General features: G+C 33.5%; 2 protein-coding genes and 1 long non-coding RNA gene across 4 annotated transcripts in view; 2 read left to right on the top strand and 1 right to left on the bottom strand.

Annotated features, from left to right (window-relative positions):
• Window positions 1-5,482, top strand: part of LOC126976380 (protein lin-10-like) — a 222,462-nt gene extending 216,980 nt beyond the window's left edge. For both annotated transcript variants that reach the window (XM_050824680.1, XM_050824681.1), the window contains one exon: window positions 1,402-5,482. In XM_050824680.1, coding sequence (XP_050680637.1) covers window positions 1,402-1,473 — 72 coding nt within the window. In that variant the 3' untranslated portion in view covers window positions 1,474-5,482. The remainder of the gene's footprint in view (window positions 1-1,401) is intronic.
• LOC126976452 (uncharacterized) overlaps window positions 1-5,482 on the top strand; it is a 160,865-nt gene extending 155,383 nt beyond the window's left edge. The window contains exon 2 of the long non-coding RNA XR_007731913.1: window positions 3,707-5,482. This is a non-coding gene — a long non-coding RNA (uncharacterized LOC126976452). The remainder of the gene's footprint in view (window positions 1-3,706) is intronic.
• Window positions 5,483-9,662: 4,180 nt separating this feature from the next.
• LOC126976433 (ubiquitin-conjugating enzyme E2 N) lies at window positions 9,663-11,035 on the bottom strand. Its single transcript, XM_050824763.1, has one exon. The coding sequence runs from the start codon at window positions 10,818-10,820 to the stop codon at window positions 10,365-10,367; it is 456 nt and encodes a 151-aa protein (XP_050680720.1). The 5' UTR covers window positions 10,821-11,035; the 3' UTR covers window positions 9,663-10,364.
• Window positions 11,036-16,745: the final 5,710 nt, after the last annotated feature.

The following is a 16,745-nucleotide window of genomic DNA, read 5'->3' on the forward strand; positions in this document are numbered from 1 at the left end:
GATAACACCATCCCATGAATTGGAGAGCGCCCCAAAACAAATTGTAACTATTAAGTCCATATAGAAGCCCAGTTTAATATGAACCCACTCAACACAACCTGTGGGCACACATTTTCAGCTTTTACGGCCCCTCAAATAAACTTGGTATTCCGAATAAACCAATCATAAGCAAAGTATCTGTTTGTATAACTATACCAAGTTTATTTGTAAGGCCGTTAGAATATTGAAGTTTTCTTCAATATTGTTTTGCTAAAGGTGAATACGTTGTTTCTGGTTCAGTTTCTTCTAGTGGAGTCCGCTATATTTAATAATAATAATACTTTATTTCAGACCCTTGATCCATAGTATAGACACAGTATAAAATATGTAATTAAAATAAAGTCAAAAAATATAAATTACAAATAGAAACTCGGTTGCAATATTTACCCAGCGTCGATACATTGCTGAAAGCATCAGCCTATCAGACAGATTTCTGATAATGCCGTTGTTACACGTCTCAACCCTGGACATGAACGATGCAATTCTTTTACGCTGGACAGAATTAAACGAATCAATCCTAGCCTCGCGTACATTTCTGAAGCGCTACAGAAACGTTTCAGGCCCATGAGGAATCTAAAAATGTTATTGTAAGCGACTCGTATGCCATCATGCGACTTCTTAGAATAATTAGTCCAAAGCTGACACGTGTGAAACGACTGGCAGAATGACTTAAAGAGAGTAATTCTCACGTCAGGCGCTGAACGGTTAAACTTTCTCGCAATCATATTGCCCACCACACAAAGAGCCTTTGAAGTCTTCATTATCATCATCATATCAGCCGGAGGACGCCCACTGTTGTACAAAGGCCTCCACGACGATCAGTCCTGCGCTGCCCTCATCCAACGTATTCCGGTGATCTTGACCGGATCATCGGTCTATCTTGTGGAGGGCCTACCAACATTACGTCTTCCGGCTTTAGTATTGCAAAAGACAAATAAATAAAATCATACATGTTAACTTGGGAACTTTCAAGCTATAGAATACTCGCAGCATAAAGTGACGCTGGTTTTGCGGATGTCCATGGGCGGTTCCCATCACTTCAACCACTTGCCCCCCCATATTAAAAATAATACTTTAATATTGTATAACTTATAAAAATTTAAATAAATTAATATTTTGCCTTACAGGACTTAAATAATACTATATCGTAATATTTCTGTAATTTTTTGGATGGATATAATGACACGAATAAATAAGGAAATAGATCACAGAGAGTGAAAAAGAAAAAGCATAAGGGGAGATATCACTTTTTAACACTTAACTCACGAAAGTTTAAAATATAAAATAAAGGCCTTTTCAACTCCCGGAGGTTCCCCGCGCGCATTGCTCTAGTTTATTAATATAATTTGATAAACATTTCAGATACTGATGAAGACTATGCCGACGTCCATGTTCCGGCTGCTGACCGGACAAGAGAACCCCGTGTTCATCTGAGCATCTACACAGAAGTGCCTCGCCCGCTTTCGTTCATCGCACTACGCACCAACCTAATGAACTCCTTGTCTGGGCTTTGGTCTTGAGATAATGTTCGCTTGATATACCGCGTAGTGTAAAGGTGTATGCGCATGTATGAAACGCACGCACGGGCGTGTAAATGTAATTGTCCTTTTATTAAAACAATTTACGATACACAGTAGTACATATGAAAAATCTAAAATCAATTTTCATTTTCGAAATTCAAATGATCATTTTTCTTTTTAATGTGTTCAAATAGGTTATTACGGTTAAAACATCGACCTGATAAGCAATCATTACTTTACGATACGTTATGATTATTACCTGACCAATCACGATATCTTGTCATCAATCTGACCAATGAGCAGTCAGCATTCCGCGCCAACTTACCTCGGTTGTTTGATTGGTTTGTTTGCATTGTTTATTTTTCAGTTCAGAAGTTTTCGAGGCTCTAGTGAATTACTGGGATAATATAATATATCCCTCATATAATTACAACACACACACATTCATACATTCTTCTTTTTTTTTTTTTTTTAGATTATCACCATAATAGTTAAAAGAATCTATAGAATGTTATTTGATTATAATTTAAGCTTTCCAACTGTGTAATCGGCAATACAATTATATAATTTAAAGAATTAGTTTGTGAAATAGAAACGCTGTAAAGTGAACATCTTATGTCTCAGTGTCGAGTGTAATTGCGGTGTCGCTCTATGGGAAATGGTTAATTTTTCTCATAAAACAATAGTTTAGTTAATTTATAAGGTCTCGATGGTATAGAATCGGTCATAATATTAAATAGCTCAAATATTTAACGTGCGTGCGTTGCATTCCAGTGTATAGTTCCCTTTACTTCACTTAAGATATGTTAGCTGTGGCTGAAGAGTATTTTAACAAAGATATCTAACAAAACATTTTGGTACATAATTAATGTTGAGTTGAGAATTATTCGTGTGTTTATAAGATTACAAGATACCTAAATACTTATTTTAATATAAGATCGACTTTCAAAATATTCTATTTATTTGTGATAATTTCTCTACGTGACAGAACTGGTCATTTTTTAATGTGTTAATCAAAGTATAACAAGAGCGGAAACATGAACCACCATTGGATAATATTTATCAAAACTATTATCGCGACTGGTTTTTAACATTTCTTATTTCTATTACTTACTTCGGTGCGAAAGAGAGATGGGTGATGAATGAGTTGCGCGCTTATCGCAGTGAACACACAGCCTAATTAATAAATTCATTAATAAAACTTGCCGTTCATCAACGCCGACTGTTATTTAAAGGTAATTTTTATTTATTTACAAAAACTTGAGGTCACGTGGCAAACTTTTACTTCTACCCTCAAGTGATTAACAACATTAAAAGAATATGTTAAAACTCGGGATTATTTATACTTACCTCAAGATAGACTGAGACAGTTTGGGAAAACGTCATTGAAGTTGACAGTTAACCTCTATTTTAAGCAATGCTAACAAAAAGTGACATACAAATCGCGAGTGTAAGACGTAGCTTGTCACTCTCTAAAGTAATAAACCTTGCCTCTTTTCATCGGTTGTCTAACAGCAAGATCTAGACATATAAATTTTTTAAAGCTCGGGAGGATGTTTAGGCTGTGTCAACACTGGTGAAGGTTAGCTTTGCAACAGTACTCATTACAATTCACGAGCTCAACAATCGTGATCGCTACAGTGCTTAAGTAATAAGTAAATATATATTTAGATGTAAGTTGTACATTTTACACCGAAGGCTCGGAGGTGCTGCCACAGTGTTTTAATGTGCCATTCTATCCAACATAAAATAAAACAATTTAATATATTTTATTTTATTGCTTTGCCGTGGGCGTTCTATTATGAAGATTAAAAATGTTGTTATCCTTTTTTCAGGGTAAATTTTGCCTAAAATCTCGTGCCCAATGTAACCAAGAGTACTTATGAATTTATAGTAGTAAGCTTAGCTTATAGTAGTAAGATAAGCTTACTATATAATTATTACTATTATGCTGGTAAGTCAAGAGCTTGCTGGAGGTCAATTTATTTTTTTATAGATAACACCTTTTTTTATAGAATAGGAGGACAAACGAGCGTACGGGTCACCTGGTGTTAAGTGATCACCGCCACCCACATTCTCTTGCAACACCAGAGGAATCACAAGAGCGTTGCCGGCCTTTAAGGAAGGTGTACGCGATTTTTTTGAAGGTACCCATTTCGTATCGTCCCGGAAACACCGCACAAGGAAGCTCATTCCACAGCTTTGTAGTACGTGGAAGAAAGCTCCTTGAAAACCGCACTGTGGAGGACCGCCACACATTCAGATGGTGGGGATGATAACACCTTTAAACAGCTAAATATGTCGTGCATTCAGTGAATAGGTTTATGGTTTAAAGCGTTTGACATTGACACCTGTCAATGTCTTACGATTTATGATGAATAAGCTACCTCTCAGTGTACTACAGCACTCACGATTCAAGCTTACTAAATATCACAATAATATGCAAAATGCCTAAGCATTTATACATCTAGAATCTAGATAGACTGTGACACTTGTGAAAAAATCGAAAATAATTGAGGTTGACAGTTAACCTCTATTTTGAGACACTAACACAAAGTGACATAGCGAGTGTAAGACGTGGCTATTCACACAAAGAAAAACTAAACACTAAACTGTCACTACGCACTAAAGTAATAAACTTGGCCTGTTTTCATCGGTTGTCTAGGAGCAAGAGGCTCTATCGAGACATATAAATTATCTAATGCAAAATATATATATTTGGCTTAAATTAGCCACTATTAAATAGTAATTGTAAAATTTTAATTGAGTTCTTCGTTTCTTAATATTTAATACTAGCGAGATATATCTTAACCATTCTGTCAAATGTCTACTATGGCAGCGCCTGCGACGTCTGGGATGTTATCATGACAATTGTATACATAATATTGCATATTCCATTAAATAATTTATTTCTATATTATATTATTATGGATTATATTATCAAATGACTCATATCTGCTTAGATATTGTTAATATAAGTGTCACAGTTGCCATTTAAATTATGTACTTTATGTCATACCATTATAGAGTCTATTTTGATTGCTGTGTTTTATATTCGTATTAATCTCCTTAATATTAGTAAAAATTTGCCATATTTTTAACAGCCTTTAGGAGCATAGATTTGTTTTTATACGTTTTTTACATTGTGTTGTTTTCGATGCATCCATAGTTTATATAAGTTCAAATGTACAGTTGGATTGTTATCAATTTTGATATTGTATCTCGTGTTGTATGTATGTATGTCTATCATAATACAGAAACCAAGGAATCTCAAGTTATGTGAAGAATTGATAAAAATATAAAGCATTTTTTCAAGTAGTATTTCAAGATACATGTCATATTTTGTATATTATATATTGTGGCTACAGCAGTATATACATATATATGTAGTCTATGTTTCTTAGCTAATGTCGTGACTATAACTATGCGTAAAGAATGATATTTTGAATTATGTAACACATAAAGTAATATGTAAGTTTAAACCCCGCTTCCTTGTAACCAAATTATTGTGATTGTTCTAATTTGATGTAATTTATTTCCCTTAATTATTATGCTATTAATATATTCCCAAGTTCAGTGTCTATAACATTAAATAATTGAAAATAATGAAAAGGAGATGTTGGATTCAGTGTATCAATATATATATTATATATCCTCGCTTATCTTGCTGTAATTAACTGTATAACAATATGGTCAATAAATGTCCCATATTTAAGTATAGATAATACAGTCTTATATGTAATTTTGTATCGCTAGCTGTTGTGAATAAGATTTATTTACATTGACATAAATATATAGTATAGCATATTGTCGTGGAAGCTGGTATATAGTAGGAACACTGTAATATGTGACAAAACTATTGTTGTTCTCATTTCTAAGAGTATTATCTAGTCTGCATTAAAGTTAAGAATAAATTGAATAAAGTTATGCATTTTATTTAAAACCAACCCTTGGGTTTCTTTTTAATAATGTCATATCATAAAAAGATGTGAGGCCTAAAGCTAAAAAGTATATTTATATAGTTAATAATTATGTTATTTCATTTGTTTGAGCCATATATATTACAATATATTGTTCACAATTATGTCGATTAGTACAATCCCACTCGTTTATGATTACATAATTCATTTTTATGCAATCGCGATCGAGAGACAAATGAGCATGATGAAAAGTGATCACCCATACCTACTCTCTTGCAAAACAACACTATTCACAAAAGCATTTCTGGCAATTATGCATTTACTCACATAAAAAAAAATCCTGAAACTTTAAAACCTATGTGACTTAAAAACTGTGACTTATTGATAAAAGTTAGAACCACGCGCTTTATCAATTTATTTTTTGTCGGCCGATCGTTGTATTGGCCACATCGTGATCTAGCCATTTTACACCAGCCATATCGTTCAACGCTTAACGATTTGGCCAGCAGTACCTACTTGGGCATATCGCTTGTGTGAGGTGTCCAAGGCTTTAAAACAAAACTTTAGATACAATGTAACTTGATAAAAAATATTTTGGGACTTTGAATAACAAGGGCCGATTCGATTCTAGCCGGCCGCTACAGCGGGACGTTTCGCTCGGTTCACTAACCTAATCACAACACACTTGTTGTGATTTAAAAAATATTTTAGCGACCTACTAGTGAACAAGGGCTGTTTTGATTAGATAACAACTAAAACTACTGTATAACCAAATTAAATAAATAAAATCTATGTTTTAATAGTATGTTATTAGACTCCGATACCTACTTCCCTCTTTATTTCTCTATTTCTAAAGTAAGTTTTGCTAATTCAAACAATTAACAAGCAATGAATTTTGTCAAACTTTATCTAAGCTGTCATTGCCAATTCACATTATAATAAAAATATTAGCTATAATTTTTTTTTCTTTTAATTATTAAATTCAGTTGTCAAATGAGTTATTTCTTCTTTTTATTTGTTCAAAAAACTAAATAAATATGGAGCGTTAACGTACAATCATTAGAATAGTTAATAAATTTACTAACTTTAAAACATAGAGACATAAGAGAAACACATTACACTATTATTATCTTTAGCGAAAATCTAGCTTACAATGGCGTAAACAAAGTGGAGAGTGTGAAGAGAGCGCCACCATCACGATCGGAGCGAAATGCAACAACTTCACGATCGGCCCAGTGATCAGCTGGCACTATACAAATACGTTGTTGTCGTCGATTCCCCCGGCTTTTTACTGGCTACATCGCGATATGGCCGGCCAAATCACAAGGTGCCGGCGTTTCAAAAAGTTCCCAGGCATATGTCATGACACTCCATGACACATACAAGCCGGTCAAGCCATCTCAGCACCCGATTCAAAAACCCACCGTCCGTCCTAGTCGTAAGTGCGAGTTGAATTCGCCCATGAAGGGTTCCGTAGCAGTGATTAATAGAATATAAAAGTTCTTGTAGTTCGTTACATACAGTTCAGAAAAAATGATATTAAAAACCTCAATATCATGTCATTTTTGAATACCTATCCACAAACACCCCACACTTATGGGTTTGATGAAAAAAAATTTTGAGTTTCAGTATTCCCAAAAATTTTTTTATCTATTTTTGTGTTAAAATCTTAATTCACAGAATACATCTACTTACCAAGTTTCAACAGTATACTTCTTATAGTTTTGGAAAAAAATGGCTATGACATACGGACGGACGGACAGACATGACAGTTGGCTACGGAACTAAAAATCGAGCAACTGTAAATAATCAACAATAAAATACCTGTTTACACGTGGCAACCTTGCGGTTGACTGAGAGCTGTCAACCATATTTTTTCAATTCAATAAATTGTAAATTTACATAATTTTCTTTAAAATGACGTAAATCTATTAATTTATTTATTTAGCATAATTGATTTAAACCGCTTTTGTAGAGTTTTTCCTGCTGACCGTACTTACTAGAACTTCATTTGAGCCAGATGCCGAGTTAAGTTGACCGACTTATATTCATATATTTTGTTGAAAATAAAATGTTATTGCGAAAAATTTTGTTATAATTAACGGGTTTTGGTGGGTATAATTGGGCCATTATTTTTGTACCAAAAATATTGCAACAACTTTAATATAACTAATATGGTCATCACATTTAGGGAAATATAGGCTTCAAAGCAGTACATTTTAACATCCCTCTTCCTCCCAACCCCAGTTCCAACTAGTTTTTACCAAAACAATATATCATACTGATGATACTGAAAGAGGATAAAATTAAGGCACGAAAAGGAAATATTGGATAAATCTGCAGTCTGCTTTACACATCATCATAGGTAAAAGTGCCCACAATCAGAAAGGTATGTAAGCAAATTGCGGCTGCTGTTACACAAAATTAATTTATTAGTTAAATTGCAAAATAATGTTCCCTTACGGTCATTCCCAATATACTATCTACAGATAGAGATAAATAACTACCTTCTACTGTCAGTAATTAGCTGTCAATAATCTGAAGCTGTCCCAATATACCAGAAAAGTCATTCTTATCGCCTTATATTGGGATGTGTGAATTGCAATTTCCATACAAACTTCTATTGCTGGTAAGCTATATGTCGTCCCATTGACAGACAGTGTGTACGGATAAGGTGAGTTACCGCCGATAATTATATTGGGACTGAATATTGGGAACAGCCATTAGTGTATGCATGAGCATTATAAATGGTTGTCAACCAAATGTCTGTATTACCATTTGATAATTATTAATTATAAAAAAATGCATAGAACATAATATTTTATGTAATTCTATGTCTTTCTTCCACCTAAGATTCTCCAGGGCAAATGTTCAAGACAGCTGTTTATTTCCATTTTATGATGTTATAAAATATTTAGTGTGGTGTTTCTCGACAATGTGGTTTTCAAGAATTTATTACCACATACTACCAAATTATGGAATGAACTTCCTTGTGCCTATTTCCAGGATCACTAAAAAATGCTGGCACAACTAATGTGATTCTCTGGTGTCCCAAGATAGTGTGGGCAGCGGTGATCACATAACCCATACACTTGTATGTATAAAATAAAAACAATAAAACAGAAGTCTGACAAGTATTGAAATAATTGATGTGAATATTTTTTCAACATTCATCTTTTCTAATACATGTAAGTTATATGTTCATTAGAAAGTCTTTTTTAACACAAAAGTTAAGATTTTGAAGTATTTTTTAATAGAATGTTATTTTACATTAAGATTTATGATCTTCAAAAAATACTTAACGACAAAGTTTAATGCCAACCTTATTACCTAGGATTAAACAAAAGCTTCATAAAATCACACCACAATGTGTCTAATTCCAATGTAAATAATGTTAGATAATGAAGCCCTACAAATGATCAAAGCAGATAAACCAGTCATGCTTCTTTCGTAATGTCATGTTTACTAGGCTATTTATAGTTTCAAAGAAAATTTTGTAATTTATATAATGATAACATTAATGTTACCTACTAAAAACACCAGTTTTATTGTCCTAGCGCTAGTTTTGCTTGTGGAAATTTAAACCTGTTATAACACCAAATTATAAGTTTAAAATAATGTATTTCTTTTGTTATTAGCTAACAAAGCATTTTTCTTCCAAAGAAATATGTTTCATGTCAAGATCATCATCATAAGACAAATAAGAACTAGAATCTTAAACCTCAATAAATTTTTATTTACAAAATATTCAAGTTGAACTTTGACTAAAGCTGATGAAAAAAGTGTATGACAACAGAGTGTAACTTTAAAAACATAAGTAACAGTTCAACCATCTGCAACTTCTGACCAATGAAGGTTTAACTACACAACACTAACACAAGTTTACAGCTTAGAGGTGTAAGTATAGCCACACAAATATTATAAAGTATAGCCTCTTAAGCAAATATTATTTAGTTATGTTAACTATATTCTGAACAATTACCACAATAAAGTGCTATGAGAAGCTATCTTGCCATTCTAAGCAAATATTGTTGCTAACAATTTTAATTACTCTTTTATAATTGCAATTATCATAACATATTAAAATAAAACTAAAAAGTTTAATAAAACATGTTAGTTACACATTAATTATAGCCTAAATATACATCTTTATGTATATAAATGCATAGAAATAAAATATTGGTTAGCTTTTGTATATTTGTATTTCGAAGTTGCTCACAAAGCCAAATTAAATTTACATAAATACAATTTTACTTTATACAAAAAAAATAATGGTACATAAGATTCACAGAAAAATAATGATGACATAATATTAAGATCACTGGGAATAAAATAACATAATATGTCCACTTTCTATGATGAGAGAACAAAACAATCTGTATCACTAGAGATCAGTTACTGATAACATATTGCATTTACTTAGCACTTAATGATAATTGATAAGATTCTGACAAAGCCAATGAACTTTGTGGCATCACACACTATCCTTTGTATAAAATTAATTAATTTCATAAACAGGAATATATACATTTCATTTCTCCCAATGTTTTAATTTGCTATTTAAAATACAGTAAAAAAATATGCATACCTAATATTGTAATGAAGCTACATGTGTAAGGGTAAACAATGATGTGTGGGAGCTATCGAGCTTTGTTTTGACAAAGTATGAGGTTATGGTCAAATGCAAACCCGACCGTGCAGACTGTGCCACACAGATATAAGAAAGCTCCAGCCCAAGCCAATATTTGGTCTCAATTGTCTCTTCACGAGTTACTGTTCTCATTGTAACAAGTGTTGCACTCTTAAATCATGATAATATTATAATTATGTTAGTTTCTACCACTTGTCTCGCGAGGGGGGAGGCACTGGATATTATACTTTTTGTTCAGTTGTCCATGGCGTATCTCCTTGTCCACTCTTTAGCATTTCGAATCGCCTCACTTTCGTTTACTTTCCAAAGCTCTGCAACGTCGTTAGCGAGTGGGTCATCGGGATTCGGGGCCGATAGTAACGCCTGAATAGAAAGCAGTACTGTACGAATCTGTAGAGCAGGGCTCCATTTGTCTTTCAATATATCCAAGCATATGCGACCGAGTCGATCTATATTCGGATGGTATATTTTGGTTATAAACCTAACCTTAGGAGCCGACATTGGATAGTCTTCTGGCAGGAATAGTTCTAATTTGAATAGCCCTCCTTCGAATGGCGAGTCCTCTGGACCAGTGACGATTACATGAAAATAACGTGCATTTGTTTCGCTTGGCACTGCACTAATACCCGGCACAGGTTCTTGCATCAACCGCTGTGTCTCTTTGATAATTCTACGTGGTAGGGCTGCCATTTTATATGCGGTCTAGCGCAATTTGTCAAACGAAACAAGGTAATCATAAAATTGTAAAAAGTAACTAACTGTCTCTCCACTGCACGTGTATATTACGATTATTGAGGCACGTTTTTAAGACTTTTAAATTATAATAGCATTTTATCCATCATAATGCTGAAAAACGCGATTACAAAAGCGATGAAAGAGCTCACATTAATTCTTTCATCTTTGTCTATGATTGATCATAGATAACAACTTTTTTTTTTAATAGACCTATAGCTTAGGCTTAGCACGCACTGCGATTAAGCGCATGCTTTTAAACGTAAATCTGAAAAACGCAAAAAAAATTAACACATAGCTTTGTATACAAGCGCACGCAATAGCGACTTTTTTCAGTGTCTGATTTTAAATAAGCAACTTGCTACATTTTGATCGCGATTTGTAAAAGCGCGTTTTTTCGGCTCATCACTTATTGGCCGTATAAGTTAGCCGTGTCAAAGCTTAATGTGAAAATTTATTAAGATTAATATTTTAGTAAAATTTTTAAGCTAAAGATTTATGATTAATTCTTCAATCTCGAGAGATGAATGATAAAAAATAAGCACAATAAGGCTTATCGTTTATTAGAAATTCACTTCCAGGTATGGTAAATCAGAAGGAGATTTTATTTATATTTCTTTATTTATTTATAATACACCTTGTTCATTTTAATAGTTTATTGACAGCTTACGCCCACGAAGTGTCGTGTTGTTTATGTTAAAATTTCCTACAATTAATATTGTACTTCACGGATGGCTACCGCACCTTTAGTGATATGCTACTCTCAACGATTACTACGATTGTGCCACAGATTACAAATAATCTGTAGAAATAATTAATGCATAGTAACATTATTCATTATTCAATCAGGAAGATCAAATTTAATGAAATTCGAAGACAAAATTTAAAGGTTGAAACCAATAAAGTAAAATATTAACATTATAATATAAAATTCCATGCTCGTGATGTGACAGCAGTTGATGATTTTGACGCGAATGCATTTCATGTATATGATACTACAATTTGAAAAAAGAAATTACAACTTTCTTGTTTCTTTGGAAAGAAGTGATCTATTTTTTTATCAAAAAAAATTTGGGTGGTCGTATAAAAAATCAGATAAAAAAAATTAACGGATCGCACTGGCCACTGATGTTGCTTTGGCACGATGTGACTTTATAAGAGAGGTGAAAAAAATCAAGATGGGTCAAATATTGTCCTTACGTATGAAACATGGCTCAACGCTAACCACACCGTATCCCAATCCTGAATAAAGGACACTGCTGCTTCCACCTCCGCAGTTATTCAACAGAATAATTAAAAAAATTATATAAATATATTGTATTTATATAAATTAGACACTTTTTGGACGGGTGAATTAATTACGTCACCCAAATGCAAGCAGTATTTATATACTGCTATATAGCTACCAGTTATCTGTAGCTATATAGCTGACGTATTGTAGAACATTAGTGCTTTGTATATAACTGAAATCGAATGGATTTAGTGAAAAAGTTCAATATGTATAATATTTTACTGTGCATTGTTGAAATAGTGTTCTTGTTTGATAAATATAATATTCATATTAGTCTTAAAAATAAATTGAAATTTTTATATATGATTACAATTTCAAAACGAAAAGTCTTCACTTAATACTTCGGCTACGTACACTCGTACTCTACAACTGCCAAACTTTTTTTGCTTATCGGTTATTGTACGCTGTCATTTAAAAATAATCCTTTAAAGAAGGGCGGGAATCGTCGGATTGAAAAGTCGGCAAATGGACGGAACGTGCGAGCCAAACTCTCCAAAAAATAGTGGAATAAAAGCTATAATTCGTGTCGTAATGACATTGACTATTGAATGACAGCTGACAGTGACAGGCAATGATTGTCAACTGTTGTTTTGTGCTTCCAAATTCCAATATTTTGTTTAACAATGCTTGGAAAATGTGAAATGTCGACATAGGCCGCTATCATTATTTTCTCAATGTTTTTGATCCTCGACCTTCTGGTCATTAAGTGTTATTTTTCATACAGATTTATTGGGAAATTAGTGCAATGGTTTCGCCTTGCCTTCTGCACCAGATTTTCTATGGTTTATGAGACCCCAAGGTCATTGAAACCTCACCAGCAGGTTGCTCAGCCTAGTTTATGGATATACCGCCATTGGTCGGTCGCCAGAGCCTCGTCTTTTTCCAGCAGGGGGTACCGCGGTCAGGTGTGGTTGACAATTGGGGCCGACCAGATGTTTCATGTTAATGTTCCTCTGCCTCTTACCCCCTAACCAAGTGACCAACGGTACGAAAACCTTGGATTACGGACACGACTTTACATACACTTACCAACAATAACTACACTTAACATTCTTGTAAGCACATTTTTAGGTTATTAAAATAAATAAAAAAAAGAGAATATTCTTATATTTTTTATTTATTAAATCCAAAACTTATAACATCAATTTATTCTTCAAAAGGGTCTCTTTTATTTCTGTCTATCTCTCTCTCCAAAGGTATTTAGTTTAAATGTTCAGTATTTGATATATTGTTGTAGTTATCTAATCTAAGCTAATATTATAAAGAGGAAACATTTGTGTTTTTGCATGTATGTTTGTAATTGTATCACACAAAAACTACTGGACCGATTTCAAAAATTCTGTCACCATTAGCTGCATCTTCACTGAGTGCCATAGGCTATATAGCCTAATGATAAATGTTATATAACATTTAAAAAATAGGGATCTGATAAAAATTCAATAATATTATAACCGAAGTTGTGAAAAAATTAGTCATAAAAAAATCTGTCATTTTGTGCGCTGCGGAAACTTGATGATAGAATAAAAAATATTCTATAGTACTAAAGAACATATCAATATAAAAAAAAAGTCTACCATATGTCAAACGGCTGCCACGAGTTGTACTATTTTTTGCAGACAAAGCTCCAGATATTATTTTTAAGTGTTGTACACTTGGAGTGTGGTGCAATTTCTAATTCCCAAGCTGTAACATCTATGTTAGTCATCATTATAATGTGGCCAGATGATGGTTTATCTTTCTGTGCATTGGGATCATAAGATGGCGATTGTAGAAAGTATATTCAACCAAGCTCAAGCAATGGTTGTTTTACTTTAATTAAGTAATATAATACATGGCACATCTCCATTTGTTGGTCTCAATCTCCACCAACTCAATTGTTAATAGATTATGGCTCACAAAACTCCCAGTCAAAAATACATTGTTAAAACCAAAATTACATCCTGAAATCAGAACTATATTAGCAGGAAATACAATAAAAACTAATTATATTATGACCAACATACAAGTCTTAGGACTCACATATTTAAGGAAGAACAGAAGGTAGTATTCAAAGAAAATGAGCGTAGCAATATATGGAAACCAGCCACCATTATCGAAATAAATAAAAATCCCCGATTAGTAACTATCAAAGATTATTGGAAATCTTAAAACCAGCAGAACATGGTTTATCAAAATAGATCAGGGTCCAGTAAATGGCAGTATGAATACACAACCAATGTGGTCTCAAGTTGTTGCCTGAACAATTATCAGTCCAACCAACATCTGTCATGAAACCTCCTACTCCTCCAGTTCAATTGAGAAGGTCTAACAGAGATGTGAGACCCTCATATCACATGGATTATGTTACAGACATAAATAATTAATATATACCTTATTTTAATAAGAATAAAGAGGGAGAAGTAACATATCTATGTAAGTCATAATTATAATGTAATCTGTGGCCAGATGATGGTCTATGTTTCTGTGCATTGGGATCATAAGATGGCGACCAGCCTAGCGAAACTCTCTAAGAAAAAAGTCATTCAATCGATTGTATGAAACATGCAGTAGTTGATAGAATGACAGATAACGGCTATAATCTTGTAAAATACGGACATAGCCGAAATCCACTACGTTAAAAGCAACTGTTTGCTTTCAAACTAAGCCAGATTATACTTTGTCGCCCAATTACAGTTACCTATTTCAAACTTATTTCAAATCAATGCACGTTTCATACTAAACTAAATTTATACTTTTTCTTACGCAGTCCCGCATCTTCTTACGTAGTGTTTACATCCTCTTTGATTGCGACTGTAGAAAGAATATTAAACCAAGCAAGTATGGTTACCATTGTTTTGCTTTTATTAAGTAATACAATACACAAGCATTTTATTAAACATGCTTGCGTATGGTCCTTCGAGCCGGTTAAAAACCAGCGACCTATGGATACAACGAAGTCGAGTTTTACTTCGTAGTAACTTCGTTATTCCCTGTCCAGAAACCGTGGCGTGCCCTTTTTCCATTAACTAACCTACTATCGGTGGTTCACGCAGATATCGCATTTAAGAAAAAATCTTAAATCGGTCTTTTTTGTTCTTAGCTTAGCTATGACATCTAATCTGTATCTTACACAAACACAAAATTTCGTGGTGACTTTTTGATAGCTTAATGATGATCGTCGGCAAGCATCCTCTTAAACCACCACACCGCCTCTTCCCACTTGTGTCAAGATAAAAACGGCAATTGTAAGACCAGGTTATTAATAATTATTGAAGCTATCGACATAGCGTTAGCAAAGAAGTCCCAAAAACTCGCTTCATTTCATTTGATTATGTAATACAGTAATATATTATATAAAATTAATATGTAATTTTAATTAAAGAGCAACTTATTGTAAAAATAAATTAAATGATTGTATGATAAGTAATGTGTATTTAAAATTTCGTGGTTGTATTTTTATGTGATGTATATATAGTTCCTATATGAGGAGCTAATTCTGGATCCAGATATCTACTTATAAAATGCAATGTCATTAGAACTACCTTTAATAATTTACGTAAATATGTCTTTAAATTTGATTCAATAGTGAGAGATAAACCAGAAACGTTATTATAACAAACTATATGAATACTATAGTTTGGTGTTGCAGTTACATATCAATCATTCACGTCCAAAGTTTAATTGTATGACTCGAAAGGTTATGAATCAAAGAACTTGTTACATCGAGTGAAGGCTGTGAATTATTGCGCCTGGTGGAGGGGAAAATATCTCTATTTTGAGGTATTTTTTTATAAATTTTTATATATGACGATCGTTTATATTTCAGTTGTCAGCGCTCGTTGGATCTATTGACTGAAATATATCTAAACGATCTTAGGGTTCAAAATAAAAATGGCACACATTCAGTAGGAAACGGAATCTACAGGTCTACTACCCAAAACACACGGCCGTGTTTAACAATACCGCCTTATAGCGATTTTTTCTATGGAAGAGGAGGACAAACGAGTGTACGTGTCACCTGCTGTTAATTGATCACCGCCACCCACATTCTCCTGCAACACCAGATTAATCAATAATTAATTAGGGCAGTGCCTACTTCGTTAAGTACCTAAATAAATATAGCATCAGTGTTAAAGTTAATTTAGTTTAATTTGGCTCCGTTATTTTATTACCAAACTTCTATTGAAAACCCACTCATAAATTTTTTCCTTACACTTGATACTAAATACCTGCGGTAAGCAATTTTGCTTATTCCAAAGCTCAATTACGACTAGTTGGATCCACAGTGCCTACCTTGTTAGAAAGCCAATGCACGCCCCTGGTTGGTGGTCTTTTAGAAATGTGTAGATAGGTACGCGCTTTTTTGAAGGTACCCATGTCGTATCGTCCTGGAATTCAGATGATGGGAATAATAAGCTAATTTGTGGCGTGTCGTGCGGAAGGAATCTGGCCAAACAGCTCTTCGGAACACTTCCAAAGCCAAGTGATCTAGTTGTTCACTGTTCAAATGGTTCGACCTGATAATGGGAGCGTCAGGTACACCAGCAATACTCCATATGTGGCAGGACCTGCGGTTTGTAGAGCGCTAGAATGTGGGCTTGAAGTATTGACGT

This window comes from Leptidea sinapis, chromosome 40 (genome assembly GCF_905404315.1).
Source record: "Leptidea sinapis chromosome 40, ilLepSina1.1, whole genome shotgun sequence".
Taxonomy (NCBI): Eukaryota; Metazoa; Arthropoda; class Insecta; order Lepidoptera; family Pieridae; genus Leptidea; species Leptidea sinapis.